Consider the following 17021-nt stretch of genomic DNA (forward strand, 5'->3'; position numbering starts at 1 on the left):
AAGTATGAAAGTAAAATGTAGCAGTTGTCAATTTGTCAAACAAAAAGAAAAAAACCTGATTTTCAGCTTCTTCTTTTGTAGGTGGACATTTGTTATGTTATATTTACATGTCATAAATTGGCGTCGTTGGTAAACTTTAATGAAGACGAAAAGGAGCATGTGCAGTAGTTATAATAATGTAGGTTGCAGGATGTGGTGCATTTGAAGTGCGCGTTTCTGTCAGTGGAAAGTTATGAAGCTAAAGCCAAGCACAGGCTCAGCCGAGCTAGCTGTCAGGGCTCTGCAGTTTGTCCGATAGTAACCCCCCGCCCCCCTCGAGCCGGCATATCTGCGACGTGTACGCTCGAGGGTGGAGGAGGGAGGGGCAGATGAGCTCGTGCGCTCACTGCAACTTCCGCCCCCTCTGTGTCCATGTGCCCTGCGTAGCCTTGTATGGAAACCAGGTCCTGTGGTGTGAGCAGTTTGAACCAATCAGAATGGCGGTGCTGTGAGGGGGGCGGTGCGACCGGAGGAAACCGACAGGCCCCACCCTGGGTGGATTTCTTTTTTTTCAGGGTGGGTGGGACCCACGGAGCCGGTTGTGTGTTTGAAAATGAATGATCTGCTGCTTGAGTAGACAGTGGCCGGTTGGTGCGTGTTTAACGGCAAACTGAAGCCACGGCGTTAACGGAAAACACGAAGAAAAAGCGGAAGATTAAAGAAAAATCTAGTCACGAAGAAACAGACAACCAAACCGGAATAAGAATCAGCTTCCAGCAATGCAGTGTGAGTATTTGAGCCCTGTGTGGAGCTTTTCTGGTTTTGTTTTAAGCTGGGTTTCACGGCGACACATCAGGTTTGGCCAGAGACCGGTTGGTCACGATTTTTCCGTTAATAAAACCACCTGCGTGTGTGCGTGTTGCATTTACAGGTCTTAGATTGGACTCTGAATTATGATGTTTCGCCTTCAGATCTACAATTTCCTGGTTTATAATTTGAGTTTTTTATGTCTGGGTTCAGTGAAGCTTGCTTTAGACGTTAATAGGATAATACATGATAATAAATGTGTTACAGAAAAAAAGGTCTTAAATTTACGGCTTGGGTGTGTCTAGACAACCTGCTCAGACCTGGTCTCTTCCTAAAAGGGTGTAACCCACCCAGCAGATCCATCTGTATTTCTCCCTGTAATTTGGTTCACGTTTAAAATAGCCATTAACAAAAGTCTGCTTAGCATGCAAATAGATTAAGTTGGAAAAAATGTGCCCAGTGTACCGTGGGGTTTCTGAGGATGACGCCCAGTGCGCGCTGCGTGGAAGCAGCTGGATGGAAGCAGGAGGAGAACATTCACTGATTTTTGGGAATTCACTGTATCTGACTTTCGTTCAGAGCAGCAGCACTGTGGCTTTAGGTGAAGTGAGGTGGCTGTTACTCTGGACAAACAGAAATGGAGCTCGAGTGAAGAAAAATTAAAATTTAGAGGGGGGGGGGGGACTTTTGGACTGTACAGTTTAAAAGGGGATTAACCCAAGTGAAGTTTGCAAGCATGGTGGTATTGTTTCGGGGAGAGTCCCTCATTTGGTTTTGGGGCAGACACTTTTTTGTTCAAGGAATAGGGGGGGGGGGGTTGCTGCTGTTCCCTTTCTGAATGAAACAGCTGTTGCTATGCAGTACAATTCCCCCCCCCCCCCCTGAGTGGATGCAGCATTTTGCACAACTGTGCTGAATCCGTCAGATGATTCATCCTTGGCACTGGCTGTGCTGTCTTATGACAAGGAAACTTCATGAAAACAAAAGCATGCAGAATGGCTGTGCTTCATCAAGAGGAGCATCAGAGAGTCAGCAGAAAATGATGGTGCAGCTACTCTGATCATTGATTGGTTGGGTCTTTGGTTGTGACTTCTCAAACAGGTGCATTTGAATACGTCACCTCGGGCTATGGAAAGCTAAACTGTGGCACAGTCGTTTTATTAGCTGAGTGATTAAAAAATGTGCTCGGCAGCTCTGTAGAGCTGAAAGAACAAGTCCAGACCTTTTCTACTCAGTTAACGCCCTTTTTACTGCAAACAAATAAAAAAAAATGCAAGCATTTTCTTTGATATCTTACCCAAAATACTTCAACATGTAGACAGGAGTAGCTGGGGAATCCATCCACTGTTGTTCTGATTGGTAGACCGCCTGCTCTACTTCCTGGGCCACAGCTGCTCTGATAGTGTTGGGTACTGAATCTGTTTTAGATGGGAGTTTTTCACATCCTGAAAACAAGGTGAAAGCCATCCATGTTGCTGCTGTGGTGACAGAGGCCAAACCTGCTAAACATGTACAGGTCTCCATCACACACACTGAGTATTAGAAACATTGTTGTAAAGGAAGTAAAGCCATGGCTCAATCAGTCATTGATTGACGGGTTAATCTATATCAGGTAAGAGAATCAGAGGTTTCCGGCTTGTTTCTAAAGGATATGGGTTTGTGATTTTGGTGATTGAGAGATAATTAAATGGGAAATCCACATATTTCTCATGGGTGATTATCAGAAAACCACAGAAGAAAAATTATTGATTGGAAAAACTGAAAGTTTATCACAGCAGCCGGGGAAATGTATTCTTAGCCTGCTCATGGATCAATAACCTTGTTGACCACCGATGGATGTTTTCAAGGTGTTTTTGCTGCCAGATGAACAGCAGAGGGGGATTCATACCAGGCCTGTGTGACAGGCACGCGTCTCAGGGGTTTTTAATGTGATGAAAGCTCACTGGGTTTCTAAAGGCTATATTCAGCCTTCACATGTCCGTTTGCAGACTGGTAGGGTTGATGAGCGATTGAACCTCGAGATCAGCGTCACGCTCAGAATCCTCCCCATCACGTCACAAGAACGCAGCAGTGACTGAAATAAGAGGAGGGGAGGTGATTTTAAATATCTGCCCCCTGTCAGTCCCAGGCCTGCCTGCTTGCCTCCACCTTCAGCCACCCACAACTGCAACAGAGGAATCTGCAGCTGCACCGGAGGCGATGCGTCCACAGAGAGACCTTTAAACATCCTGATCAAATCCAAATCAAGCCCATGTTGCTCCTCAGGGACATGTTTTTGGCCAAATGTGATGAATTCTTCCAGTTTAGATGCAATTCATACATGAAATAATCCAGCTGACCTGTGTTTTATTCCACTATGGAAAGTTTAGGTTGGGAATATGTTTCAAATGTGTCACAAAAATTATTTTTGGCTCTCTGGAGCTTGTTTGTTTCTGTTTTTTTTCCCCCCCCCATGGGCCCCAAAAGGTGAGAAATGATGTGCTGCTGCTAGAGCAGATAGATGAAGCTGCTGGTATGTGTTTTCAGCCCTCTTACATAAACAGATCAGTCCTGTGATTTACCAAAGAGGAAAGGGAGAGGAGGGGGTGTCCAGCTCGGCAACAGCAGTGGTTTGAATGATAGAGAGGTCTGACGTGGTTCCTGTGATGAACGAAATGGTGGGAAAGGCAGGAAAAGGGGAAGGGGGTGGTACGGTCGGCTTGGCATGTAAATCACAAGATCATTGAGAGAAGAGGGAACATGTCCCCAGGTGGGACACGCTCTAATGTCCCAGTTGGGGTTTCCACTTTCTTTCTGTTGTATCTTTCAAAATTATTTCACAATCATCACCAGTTTCCTTTGTTTTTCCCGTTTCTCTTCCACTCGACACCAGGAGGGTGGAGCAGTGTAAATATTCTTTATTGAGGTGTTTTGTTGACCAAGCGCAGCAGTCACAGTCAATTATTAGTAGAAAGACGGCGTTATCTGTAACGTGTGTTTGCTAGCCAGGCTCCATATGTTGCATTATCATCCAGGCTTTTAACAGCTCATGAAGTCGGATCCAATCGAGCCGTTTCTTCTCGCTGTGCGATTGAGTGCGTCACAGGTCGCTCTCTGCACGTCCTGAGCAGAGATCGGCTTTTTTATGGTCGCAATGATCTCGGTGAGATTTCTAAGCAGCTGCATTTTATCTGATCACGAGACAGAAGTCGGGCAGGTTCGTGACACTTTGCAAGAACACTACAACTGCAAGGGTTAGAGTTAGGGTTACATGACCTAGTGCCCTACAGGACGCACGACTTCTGTGAGTCCCGCCCACTGCTGGCTGTCACACGTTGGTGTCAGCTGCGTTAATTAGACAAGGAAAGCCAGATGTTTCAGTATTTGCTCCTTTGGATCTTATTTCTTTGTCAGTTATGATTCTTTATAGTCTAAGATCTAAATAGCAAACTACTTAAATTATTTAGTTATTACAGCACAAATCCCCCAAATGCTCCACTCCTGGGATCCAGCTGGGGGGAGGGGTCTTTCTCTTGGAGCCTCTCAGTCATGTGTGTAACTGTTTCCTTGTTGTGACACCCTGACCATCCTCTGTTTCAGTAACTTTGTGCGAGTCCACCAGCATGTCAGGGGTGACGGAGCCTCCCAGAGAAGTCGGTTTCCTGGAGTCGCCCTGTGTTACAGTGGACAGCGCGGCCTCCCTCGATGACGGCATCGTGGACACAGCAAAGTACGTCAACACAAGTTACACGCCCCTAAAATAAGCCCCTCTTTGTTTGAACTGCCTACAGAGAGGTAGTGACGGTGTTTACACCAACAACAGTTGGGATGAGGGCATGATCTTTGCTCTCAGGATTCCCACCCTCTTCCACCTGCTGACCCACACGTAACTGTGTTTTTTTTTCTCCTTCCTTTTTCTTTAGTGAGTCTTCAGAGGAAGAGTCCGCAGGGGAAAGGGAAGAGGAGACCGGCGCCCATGACGCAGCCACCAGCAGCACCAAGACTACAGAGGTCCCCGCGGAGCAGAGCTCAAACACACCAGCAGGTGAGTGCAGAGGGAGCGTGTTTACACTTTCTCGGGCGCTCCTGAGCATCCGGCGTTCACCAGGGCGGCGCTGGAAGAATTGCGATAAGCAGCATGCAGACGTACAATTAGACGACATCAGTTTCATTTTTAGGCTCAAGCATCCGTACAGATAGGTCGTGACCTCGGGTTTTATCCCATCTCTGTGCTCGCTGTAAATGCTGATGTTATCTTTTTTTTCTCCTTCCTGAGGAAGCAGAGCAAACAGACGTGAATGAACTCTGCGTTCTTCGGCAGAGCGAGCTCCACTTCCCTTTTCCTGCCTTTAAACGGTGACATTCTTTCCCGCCTCAGTGAGTGAGGAAAAACCCCGGCACACGCGTTGCTCCGCGATCTGTTTATAACCACGAAAGGGGAACTTTGCACTGTGACCCAAAGTTAATTGACATTCGTTATCATTCGTTTATAATGATTCTTAAAGAGGAACTCTTAACATGTAATAATAACTGCTGGTGGCTTTTTCATGATAGAGTATTTACAGCCCTGCTCTAAATGAATCGTAAATAGTCATAAACCCTCCGTGTGACGCTGTTCTGCTGCATATTCAAACATCCTGCTGGCAGTTTGTCTCTGAGTGTGAGAGCAGAACATGGAGGCGGGGCTTCCCTGCAGAAACGATTACAAATCGATTGGTTTTGTTGTCAGAGTTTTGGTGCAAGTCCTCGGCCCCCTACGATAAGTGATAATCGGAGATTGTTGGCAAACAGACGGTTTTATTTAAAGATTATCTGATCATAATTTTAACCAGGAAGTCCATCGGTACACTCGCATGGCGTGCTGGAAGTTGTATTTATATTTTATTATTTATAAAGCTTTTAAAATGATACCACTTTTTGTTTTTAAAGACTGTCATTTCTAGCCAACCTGAAGCGATTGCTAACTCTTGGCTGTCACTGTGACTCATGCCAGCTCTGTTACCATTGGCTGACACTAGTTTTGAACCCGTGTGACTTTGCAGATTTATCGTAGGCCTGCAGCTGGATGGTATCGCCATTAACACCTTAAATAAAGGGTGTTTGTCGCAGTTTTCAAGGACGGCAGATGCGTACAGATCTATTGCCGAGGCCCGCCTTCGATCGATTCTCTGACTGTTATTTGCACATCTTCCAGTGAGCGCCCAGCGCCCAGACTCCCTGTCGGTGCCGGCAGCAGAACCCCGTCTGTGGACGACGCAGCGCGATGGAGAGGTGAAGCTGAGGATGGAGGAGTCCGGTCTGGCCGCTGAACCCGCTTTGACGGTCAACCAGATGTTCGTCTCGACCGTGGAGCGCTACGGCGAATATACGGCTCTGTGCTGGAAGGAGGGCGACCAGCAGAAAAGCCTGAAATACAAAGATTACTACCAGACCTGCCGCATCGCTGCCAAGAGCTTCCTGAAGGTAGTTTTTCTTTTATTCTTTGGGTAACGCTGCAAAAGTTTCCATCTACGGTTGATTCGTTACTTTAAGGACATAAAATTAAGCTGAGTTCAGTTTTTGAGCAAGAATACCAAATGCTCAGAAACGGTGGCTCGTCTGTCAGACAGTGAAAGAGAATTTTGGCTGCTGTTGTCACCACAGCAGACGGCTCCGCAGATTTGATTTGGCTGACTTTTAAACGCCAAATGCACTTCCTGTTCAGCCAGAAGAAGAAAGATAAAGATGGCTATGGCCTTCCTGACCCGTGTGCTGCCTCACACAGGCAGCAACATAATATAACCAGCAGTAGCGAAGAGCTGGCGGGCACAGCTGTGCGCTACACGTGAGAGAATAACTGCAGACACTCTCTGGATCTGATTATCCCAACATTTCCTGGACGAAATCTTAGTGATGGCTCATAAAAAACGGATAAAAAGCAGATAAATCAATAAGAAGAAGAAGAATTACTGCTTTCAGCTCTGACACACAGTGTGGTGCCAAAACCTTTCTTTGCCCCCTCACCCCGAGCAGCTGGGCTTCCTCAGCATCAACACATTTCTGTTTCCAACAACAGTCCTCGAGTTCTTCGAGCCGTTTTAACGTCCGTTCGTCTTCGTGCCGAGTCTGTCTAGACAGCACGTGTCGCCGCACCAAAGGGTTGAAATGTCAGGCCAGACGGCGAGGTCTCAGCAGGACAGAGCGTGTCATTGTTTCACGTGAAACTCTGCAAAGTTAGACAGCAGGCTGACTCATTTCTACTGACACACACACAAACTCGGACGTTTCTCTCTGCGTCTCACACACACAAACCAACCTCGAATCCAACTCTTAGACCTGAACTTCGCCCTCGCTCACGATAAATAAAGCTCAGATAGTTTTTGTTTTGTGCTTCCCTAACACAGTCAGCTACACCTGATTATTATCTTTCAACAATGAATGAACGACTTGATGAATGCTGGCTGCAGCTGAATGTAATGCACAGCTAACCTCAGGTCCCACCTGCATCAGCTGGAAGACCTGACGGCTCAAACTGTCTCTGTGTTTCGTGAAAAGAACATCAGGCTAAATCTGGTGCATGTATTTGTCTGCACTCTAGTTTGTAACAAGCAGACCCTTCTGAGCTTTATCCTGTCAAATACAAAATACCCCGAAGTAATAACAAAAGGTAAATATTAAACAAGGGATTTGTAACAACAATCGCAACGATGGAAGTGAGACTTGTGCCAGATCTGCTGTGACTCTAAGTGCGCTCTGGCTTTTACAGCTCGGACTGGAGCGTTACCACGGCGTTGGGATCTTGGGCTTCAACTCCGTTGAGTGGTTCGTCGCAGACATCGGAGCCATTTTGGCGGGGTGAGTTTCATCGTCAGCCCTGAATATTTCCTTTACATGACCCTAATCCTCCTGCTCTCTGTATCTGTGGATATCTTATTACATGCTGATGTTTACGTGTGGCAGCGCGTTTGCTGGTGTGTCCTATGTGCCAGAGCAATACCGTCTTTTTGATGGATGGTTGAAACTATGCGTGTTCACTGGGGTGCTGCACTCAACTTCGATTCACTTTACAAGAGCTTGTGCTCATACATGCGATGATTCGATTCCTCTTCTGAACTGATCCGCTGTGGATCCAATTAGGGCTGGGCCATATCATCCCGTTCACGGTAATACCGGTGTAATGTGGGGCAACGACAAGAAAATGAAATATCACGATAAAATATGGGTAAAACGCGCATGCGCAGTGCCTTTGTTTTCATAGCACATGGTGAAAAAGGCGATGCAGAATGAGAAGAGCGAAAGTGGATCGTTGAATGAAACAGATGAACCAGAACTGGTTTGTAAAAATGCTGCAGCTTCACTGGTGTGGAACTGGTTTAGCTTTCGTCCGTCAGATACACAACAAAGCACTATTTTTGGTAGCGCATGCTAGCTGGCCGTCGTTATTACCGTGTTGTTTGGAAAATACGGCGCACTTAAAATCAATCCTTTGATTTGTCTGAAAGTCGACAGAGCCCCTTATAATCCCGTGTGCCTTATGTCTGAACTCTGGTTGTGTTTACTGACCTCGAAACGATTTTATGTGCACGGCGCTCGAAAATCTGTTAAATGTTTCAGTACGACTTTGCTGAGCTACGAAGCCGCACCGCTTGATGGATTGTCGGAGCGTTACGGCTGTCGTCCGCAGGGATGATCTGATATCCTCGTGTCGGCGTTGCTCCCACATCGTCATAATAAATGTTGTTCCAGGGTCAACATTGCAAGTGACCAATGTCTTTGTGTCTTTGAAAAATACCGCCTTCAAAAAATCTACTTCACTTGCGAGAAGAGAAACCGCTTCTGTCCGCCCATCCGGTAACTTGAATTCTTTGCATTTCAGGATACTTTTCTTTAATAAACGGTAAGCATTATACATATCGCCCTTACAGAGGCGGTTTCTCTTCTCGCAAGTCAAGTAGATTTTTTGAAGGCGTTTGCTTTTTTCGAGGTCGCGGATGACGTCAGGAGAAGGTGATTGGTCACTTGCAATGTTGAACCTGGAACAGCATTATTTATGATGACGAGGGAGGAGCCTGGCGGAGTGATACGTACTGTGCTTCAACATAATGTTACCGTATTGTGTGTGTATAACCTCTTTTTAAGTGTTGTGGATATTATACATGGTTATGCTGAGGATATGTCGGCCAGTTTCCACTGGAAATGCCTTTTGGTTAAACTGTCAGCGAGGATTTTGCATTTGCACTGTTAATTTTTATATTTATTTTAATGCACATAAAAAACAGCTGCTTGTTTAAGTGAAAATACATAGATGTTTTTTTTCACTAATAAAGTTGTGGAGTTGTAAAGTATTTTGTCTAGTGTCAATTATATCGTCAGTTATATCGTTATCGCAAATTTTGAAATCTATATCGCGATAAATATTTTTGGTCATATCGCCCTGCTCTAGATCCAATCAGTGCATTTTCCTGATAATGCTAATGTGCTTTTTAAGGCTTATTTATCCATCTGTGTTGTGTTTGTACTCTGTGTCTGTGCACTGATCACATAACAGCAATCACAAGCTTCTCAGCTTTGCTGCATAAGTATTCACTATGAATGAACCCATGCTTGTTATCCAACACGCTAAAAAGAGTGCAAGAAATTCCAAGAAACTGAGACCCTTGAGCCAAAGTAAGAGTCTAAAGGCACTGATTGGCTGAGGCCAGATGTACCCCGGCTCAGCTGCTGACATCACCAAACATCTGTTATGCTGAACCGGGTCTTTTCACGCCGATTCTGGTGACATTTTCATGTTTGCTTTGATTCTTAAAAGTCTTAAATCTGTTTATAGAGAAGCTCATTCTTTCCACGCACTCTGATACCGATACTGTGCATGCTTAAACGCCGCTCCCTGCGTAATGATCACAACAAAAAGGTCAGCTGGAATGTCAACAAACCGGTCGTGATGAATGCAATCAGGTCATGTTTGGAAACTTCAGTTTAAGGCTCAGATTTCCACACCGAAGCAAAACATTTGAATCGCATCCTGCATCATATCTCACTGTCTTTTAGAGCGGGAGCTAGGTATTCTAGTAAAACAGTGCTGTCATAGGTCAGGTGGGTTCTGTTGACCCATTTTCATCAGATTGTTAAGAAAAAGACAGACGGGGAGGACTGGTTCTCCTGTGGTAACATCGGGATGTCGTCAGGTGATCTGAATTTTCGGGCATCTGCAGCTCAGTCAGAGCAAACATTTAACATGTTGCTGCTTTGTTGAAATGCAGGGTTAAAGTGATTTGCTTTTCATTTGCATGTTGCATGTTCTCCACCCACTGTTGGGAGCAGCCCTGCGCTTCATTTTGATGAACATAGTTTCGTTTTTTACGTATGAAAAGTGCCACGAAAATAACTTCAGTCTGCCGCTGATTCAGGTCAGGTCAGTTTTATTTACAGCGACAGGCGTCCTGTAGATGTCAGTCAAGTCACACTTTCAGCAAATAACTGCGAGACTACTGAATGAATGTTTAATTGCATTCTGTGTGATAACAAATTGTCTTAAAAGTCTTAAATGTACCTTGGTGAAAGCTCTCACTTGATTGGCTGACTTATACCTTTGGTCAGCAGCTGCACAGATGCAACACAAACCTGATTCATGTGCTGATGCATTTCTGATACATTTCCACCAAGAGCGCTCAATTCATCCGTCGTATGACTTGAATGCAACTCGGCGCTTCTGATTCACCTGCAAGCTTTTGTTTCCATGGCGACTGGAAGTAAATGAACAATATCTATATTGACTTATCAAATGCATATCTGCAAATGGAAGGCCTCTTAATCAACATGACTGGATATTGATTCGATTGGAACAATATAGAGAAGTAAATGGCTCTATAGCTGACTGTGTGACGTGTCTCTGTCTCACAGTGGGTTTGCTGTGGGCATCTACACCACCAACTCTCCTGAGGCGTGCCAGTATGTAGCAGAAAACTCCAAGGCCAATATCATCGTGGTGGAGAACCACAAACAGCTGCAGAAGATCCTTCAGGTAAGATGAGAGTGAGTTACACGTGGATGTGGAGCAACACGCTGAACAGATTTCAGGCACAGCTGAACAAAAAAACATAATAATAATATGTGCGTTTATTAAACCAAGCTGTAAAAGTAGTAACTTATACTGAAGGAATCCCACGAGTGGATTTACTGATCGTCTTCACATCCGTCCACAGATCGAAGACCAGCTGCCACACTTGAAAGCCATCGTCCAGTACAAAGACGAACTAAAAGAGAAGAGACCAAACCTGTACACGGTAAGCGCACACTCCCGTGCATAAAAAGAAGCTGCTGAGCACAAGAGGCACGATCGAAGTGTTTTTATTTTTCTTTGCGTGCCACAGTGGGCCGAGTTCTTGGAGCTTGGACGCGACGAGCCCGACGCTCCCCTCGATGCCATCATCGCCAGCCAGAAGCCCAACCAGTGCTGCTCGCTCATTTACACCTCAGGGACCACGGGCCAGCCCAAAGGAGTCATGCTCAGCCACGACAACGTAAGCTCCACCCATCCTCACATCCTCAGGAGCTTTGTGAGGCAATGTGCCTCTAATCAGTTGATTAGTATTGATCTACTGTTACAGTAAAGATGTGAAACACTTGTGCGCCCACAACAATCACAGCACCTCATCTTTACTCTCTCAGCTAACCTGGACCGCTTACTCCACCGCCAAGCATGTGAGTCTCACCGCGGCCTCCCAGGCTCAGGAGGTGGTGGTCAGCTACCTGCCTCTGAGCCACATCGCGGCCCAGATGGTCGACATCTGGATCGCCATGAAGATCGGAGGGGTGACTTACTTCGCTCAGCCCGACGCCCTGAAGGTGAGACACACACCACAAACGGACAACACAAACACGCCGGCGCCCGAAATAAACGCTCATCAGCCCGTTTAATAGGTTCACCTGCACAGTACGGTCAATATAACAGGCCTGCTGTACGGTCATGGTTCTTTGTGGCTGCTATAGAACAAGAACCAAGTGTCTGATTACAAATACCCATCAGTAATTTAAATGATGTAAAATTAAGTAACCCCCCCTCCCCCGTTGATCACCCTCACATTTGCACTACAGCAATTTTAGCCTGTAACAGAAAAGTAGCATAGCGCCCCCCTCTGGTTCCTCACGTGGCTCTGTAGTCCGTCTGTTACACAAACGGCTTCTGTTTCTTTCACACTTCCTCTTTTTGTGCAAGTTGTGAAAATGTGTGATTTTTATTTGTATTTTCCTGTTTTTTACAGGGTTCGCTGGTAGACACTTTGAAGGAGGCGCGTCCGACGGCCTTCATGGGCGTCCCACGTGTCTGGGAGAAGATGCAGGAGAAGATGAAAGCTGTTGGAGCAAAGTCTTCCACCGTGCGAAGGAAAGTGGCTGCCTGGGCCAAAGACGTGGGTCTGCGGACCAATCTGAGCAAGCTCAACCAGTAAGTATATGTTTTTGTTTTTTTTAAGAAGGGGCTGAGTCGTTTCCTCAGAGGTGGGAGGTTCCTGTTTCAGTTTGCTGAAATGTTCTTGTGGAACATCACCGCAGATGCAGGATTGTTGTTGAAACAACTATTTATTTATTTCCATCAGCTGGGATAGCCTTCCACCTCACGCTGCGTTCTCTTTCACTCTTTCTCCCCAGGAATTCGGCACCAGGCAGCGCTCCGGTCAGCTATCACGTAGCCAAAAAGCTTGTGTTCAAAAAGGTGCGTAAGGCCCTGGGCCTGGACCGCTGCACCAAGTGCTACACAGGCGCCGCCCCCATCACCAAAGACACCCTGGAGTTCTTCCTCAGCCTCAACATTCCTCTTTGCGAACTGTACGGCATGAGCGAGAGCAGCGGCCCTCACACCATCTCCCGCCACGATGCCTTCAAGCTCACCAGGTACATTTTTCTCTTTGCATTGGTTTGACGGCTTGCAGGGAACGACTGATACTCGCTGGTGAGTTACACGACTGCTCTCTTGCAGCTGCGGTATCGAGCTCCCAGGGTGCAAAACAAAGCTGCACAACAAAGACGAGGAGGGAAACGGCGAGATCTGCTTCTGGGGACGCCACGTCTTTATGGGTTACCTCAATATGCCCGACAAGACAGAGGAGGCGCTGGACGCGGAGGGCTGGCTGCACTCGGGTGACCTGGGCAAGCAAGACGAGAACGGGTTCCTCTTCATCACCGGGCGGATTAAAGGTACTGCCTGAGCTAAATCGCACTCTGCTGGAACTGTACCAGATTTCTATTTATCTATTTAAATGAAGAGCATCAGTTCTGCTTTCAGTCTTATATCCTGTTACAGGCCGATTGCTTCAGGTTTGTTCTTCTCTTCGCTCACAGAGCTGATCATCACAGCCGGCGGCGAGAACATCCCTCCCGTCCCCATAGAGGATGCGGTGAAGGAGGCCGTGCCGCTGATTAGCAACGCCATGCTGGTCGGAGACAAGAGGAAGTTTCTGTCCATGCTGCTCACCATCAAGGTAAAGATTCAGACAGTGAGAACAGGGGAGGAGTGAGGGGGGTGTCAGAAGCTCACTGCATCAGTGCATCTGCTTTAACAGATAGTGAGGAAAGGAGCACTGACACCTGGTGGTCGCTTTGAGAAACTACACAGTTGGGATTTTCAGAATCGTGCTGTTTTGGTTACTGATATTTATTTGATTTTTTTCCTCACCCTCCAGTGCCAAGTGAACCCAGACACGGGCGATCCACAGGACGAGCTGACGCCAGAAGCTGTGGAGTTGTGCAGGCAGCTGGGCAGCAAGGCCACGCGCGTCTCCGAGATCTCAGGCGGACGAGACCCTGCGGTCAACGCTGCCATCCAGGAGGGCATCAAAAGAGTCAACGAGAAGTCCACCTCCAACGCTCAGCGCATTCAGAAGTGGGTCGTCCTGGATCGAGACTTCTCTGTCGGCGGAGGAGAGCTGGGTGAGCGAATGCGCGGTTTATTTTATTAGACAACGGCTTTGAAACGACATTTAATAAGATGCACGATGATGATGTTTTCACATCCATTTGTAGTCACAGTTACTCACATTTGGGTATTTCCTGCCTTTTTGGAGCTAAAACACATGTGATATTGAGTACGGTAGCTCAAATAAGTGCGTTACAGAGAAACATAAGTTGCAGCAGGCCGGGAGGATGTATGTGGTGATGCGCTGGTACGGCTCAGGCTGCAGTCACTCTACACCTCGCAGGAGTTAAACAGCACGAATCCTCTTTGCTCTTCCCGCAGGCCCCACCATGAAGCTGAAGCGGCCGGTGGTGATGAAGATGTACAAGGAGCAGATCGATAACTGTTACAAGGACGTGGCGTCTCCAGCAACCCCCGACAACCCGCTGCCACCCAAATAGACCTGCTGGGACCATTTGCATCATTCAGTCCACTGCTGGGTTCCTCCTGTATTTACTTTTTTTTTGTTTTACTGCCTTAAGTCACGCTCAGTCTGTCTCAGTTTACATTTATGATTGTTGTACAGAACAGAAGCCAAATGAGGTTAAATTGAGCTTATTTATTTGTATTTCTGGAAGGACCAGTGACGTGTGATCGATGAAGTAGCAGCAGCTTTACGTAAGGAGCTGCGACGCGAACCGGAATACTTGATAACAACAGGATGTTTTGGGGGTTTTTATGAATAATTTGTGTGTATTTATTTTCACTTTACCAAAGTTTCTGTTTACCAAATGAGCATCGGATGGAGTGAAATCCCACAATCACACGTTCACATGTGCTTGGTGTTTCTCTCGTCTTTGATTTCGCTCCTTTTTGTTGTTTTTTGTTTTCTAAATGTCAAAAATGTTCTGCTGTTGAATTTAAGCTATCGTTCTCAGTATGTCATGAAGCCATATCTGTTGCATTTTGGTGTCTGTCAGGTATTTTGATTTGTGACCTTTTTTTTTTGTAATACTGTAAATATGTTTTACCTCCTCGTTTCTTTTTCCCAGCCATTCGGTCGCATCAGGAATACGTTTATTTTGCACTCACATGGAGATGAAGTAAATTGTACATAAGTTATAGGACTGTATTGTCAGTTTATAGCAAATCTTATCAGCTGCTAGCGGCCTGTCGCCACAGCGACATTTTGAGATCGCCTACCATCGGCCTCGTCTGCGATGTGACACAAATTTGAAAGCAGCTCTTGCACTCCAAAACAGGTCATCTTGTATATCTTGTAAGATTAGTATATAGCAGGCGTGTGTGGCGCACTCCCAGCAGAGCCAAACTGAGCCTTGTGGTTCATTTATGTTAAATTTTGGGGTTTGTGTGTTTTGTTTTAAGGATGAAAAACAAAGGGAGGAAATGACGGTGATTCAGGGGGGTCGGGGTGAGTGAGGATGGGCTGATGGAACACCAAATGGCCTTTTTAGTTTAATCCGTTGCCTAAAAAGGTTAAAAGAATGCACTTGCATTGTGAGACTGAGCAAACGGTTCAGTGAGGGCTCACAACACCCCTGACAGAAACCTGGATCTGCCTGAACCTAACAGCTGTTTAGTCTTAAAGAAGTCTGGGTTGAAAGAACAGCAGCAGGAGAGTGAAGCAGGCCTGCTTGTAACGACGAAAATGTGAATGTGTGTCTGATCAGTTGTGGAATAAATTGGAACTCATTACGCTACTTTGTGAAACTTGTCCTTTGTTTTGTTTTTGTAAATGTAACGCGGAGGGATTTAAATGCACAGAGTAACAAATAACAGTCGGTGCAGACAGCGCACGGTGCAGACAGCAGGCGGGGCTCTGATGATGATGATGCAACCTCACAATCAGAACAGACTCAGGTGTAAAAAAGAAAGGAGAGCCGACGGCCTCGTTAAATACGTGGCACATGTGAACCGTTTCTATGCTATTCGGTGTGCCGACAACCATAAATAGGCTGCTCGATAATATTTCCTCCACTTCTGTGAGATCGTCTCTCACATCTCGTATTTGTGGCCACAAAACCCACGAGCTTCTAATGCTAAGCGGAAACGCGGGGAGAGAAAAACCGACGTGCTGCAAGTTTCATTCTTGCAGTGGTAGCAGTTTGTCATAGATGCTATTACTAAAAATCAACCTGCAGCACAGGATGGTTCGCTTTTGCAGAGGCCGATCTCTTAGGTTTGGATTCTGTAGTTCGCAGACGTTCTGTTTCTTATTTCCTCTGATGCTTTTCGCATCATGAAGCTTCTGTCAGCAGGTGCACGCAGCCGAAGAGCCTTACCGCACTCGGCTCAGGAGGCTGCGTTGCCATGGTAAACAAAACTGAACGGCAGAGAATCTCCAAGGCGACAGCTGCGATATTCGTGCAACCACGGAGTTTATTCAGTTACTTCATAAGCAAGTGAGGGACTTTGTATAAGAACGGCTGTAATTCCTAAACATTTAATACAAAATTTATGAAAAAATAAAGCTGAAAGTCTGCGCTTCACGTTGACTTGTAAAAAGGAAAGAGTAAAAAAAAATTTGACCCAACTCTGTTTCTTCCGTTTCACTGAAAATCCTGAACATTTATATTGTAAGTGAACTAGAACTGTGCCACCACGTGATCCAGCTCCATTATTTGTCTTATCTGACAATGTAAATGTACTGAACAGTAGTAATGAACACATGCACACATTCATATTTAGTTTCGCAGCTGTGACACTTTGCAGGATTGGCCACAGTAGTGCTGAATTATCACAAATAACAGGATTTTTACGCAAACTGTGCTCATGCGTCTCATCAGCTGGATAAAAGGGCGGAGGTTATCTGCACGCAGTGTCTTTACCACGTGGTCACTGTTAGCTATCGTGGGTCCAAATTGAATTGTGATACTAAAACTTTTACAATATCACAAATATTCGATTCTTTTTTCTTCTAAAGGATAAAATCACTGTTTTCCATTAACTTAACAAAACATTACATTTTTAAATCAGCACATAAAGCAGGGGCTGCACCAGAGACCTCACGGTTCTGCTCACAGCACAGACTGTTGTGTTGCCCGAACCATTAACATCGTCTCCGTTCACTGAACCGGCACGAACGACGTCAAGAGCGTGAAAGCGAAGCTGCTAAACGGCGTTCAGCCATCTTTATTTCATCTGCACCTGCGCTGTTCCTGCTGCGACAGGCCAAAAGGTCCACGCAGCCTCCCGGGTTATTGATCGGCCTCCGCCAATAACTGTCCCTCCCTACAGCCGCATTTCCTCAATAGATGGTCAATGCATCACGAGCATTATGAGCCGGCCTGCTGCTTGTCCTTTTAACCCTGCGGCCTGCGATGACCGTCACGTGAACTTTACTCGAACCCTTGCAGCGGGTCACGCA

At 46.2% G+C, this 17021-nt stretch overlaps 1 protein-coding gene across 1 annotated transcript; it reads left to right on the plus strand.

Moving 5' to 3' along the window:
• The first annotated feature begins 392 nt into the window (after positions 1 to 392).
• Positions 393 to 15354, plus strand: acsbg2 (acyl-CoA synthetase bubblegum family member 2). The gene is made up of 15 exons (XM_085437656.1): positions 393 to 765; positions 4366 to 4495; positions 4689 to 4810; positions 5960 to 6228; positions 7511 to 7599; positions 10645 to 10765; positions 10947 to 11027; positions 11115 to 11264; positions 11413 to 11589; positions 12006 to 12187; positions 12391 to 12633; positions 12719 to 12936; positions 13081 to 13220; positions 13422 to 13668; positions 13976 to 15354. Exons 1-15 carry the CDS (start codon positions 759 to 761, stop codon positions 14092 to 14094), a joined length of 2295 nt encoding a protein of 764 aa, XP_085293782.1. The 5' UTR covers positions 393 to 758; the 3' UTR covers positions 14095 to 15354.
• Positions 15355 to 17021: the final 1667 nt, after the last annotated feature.

Source organism: Copadichromis virginalis, linkage group LG17 (assembly GCF_057382275.1).
Source record: "Copadichromis virginalis isolate Kocher_CV1m ecotype Utaka linkage group LG17, C_Virginalis_male_GT1.1, whole genome shotgun sequence".
NCBI classification, from domain to species: domain Eukaryota; kingdom Metazoa; phylum Chordata; class Actinopteri; order Cichliformes; family Cichlidae; genus Copadichromis; species Copadichromis virginalis.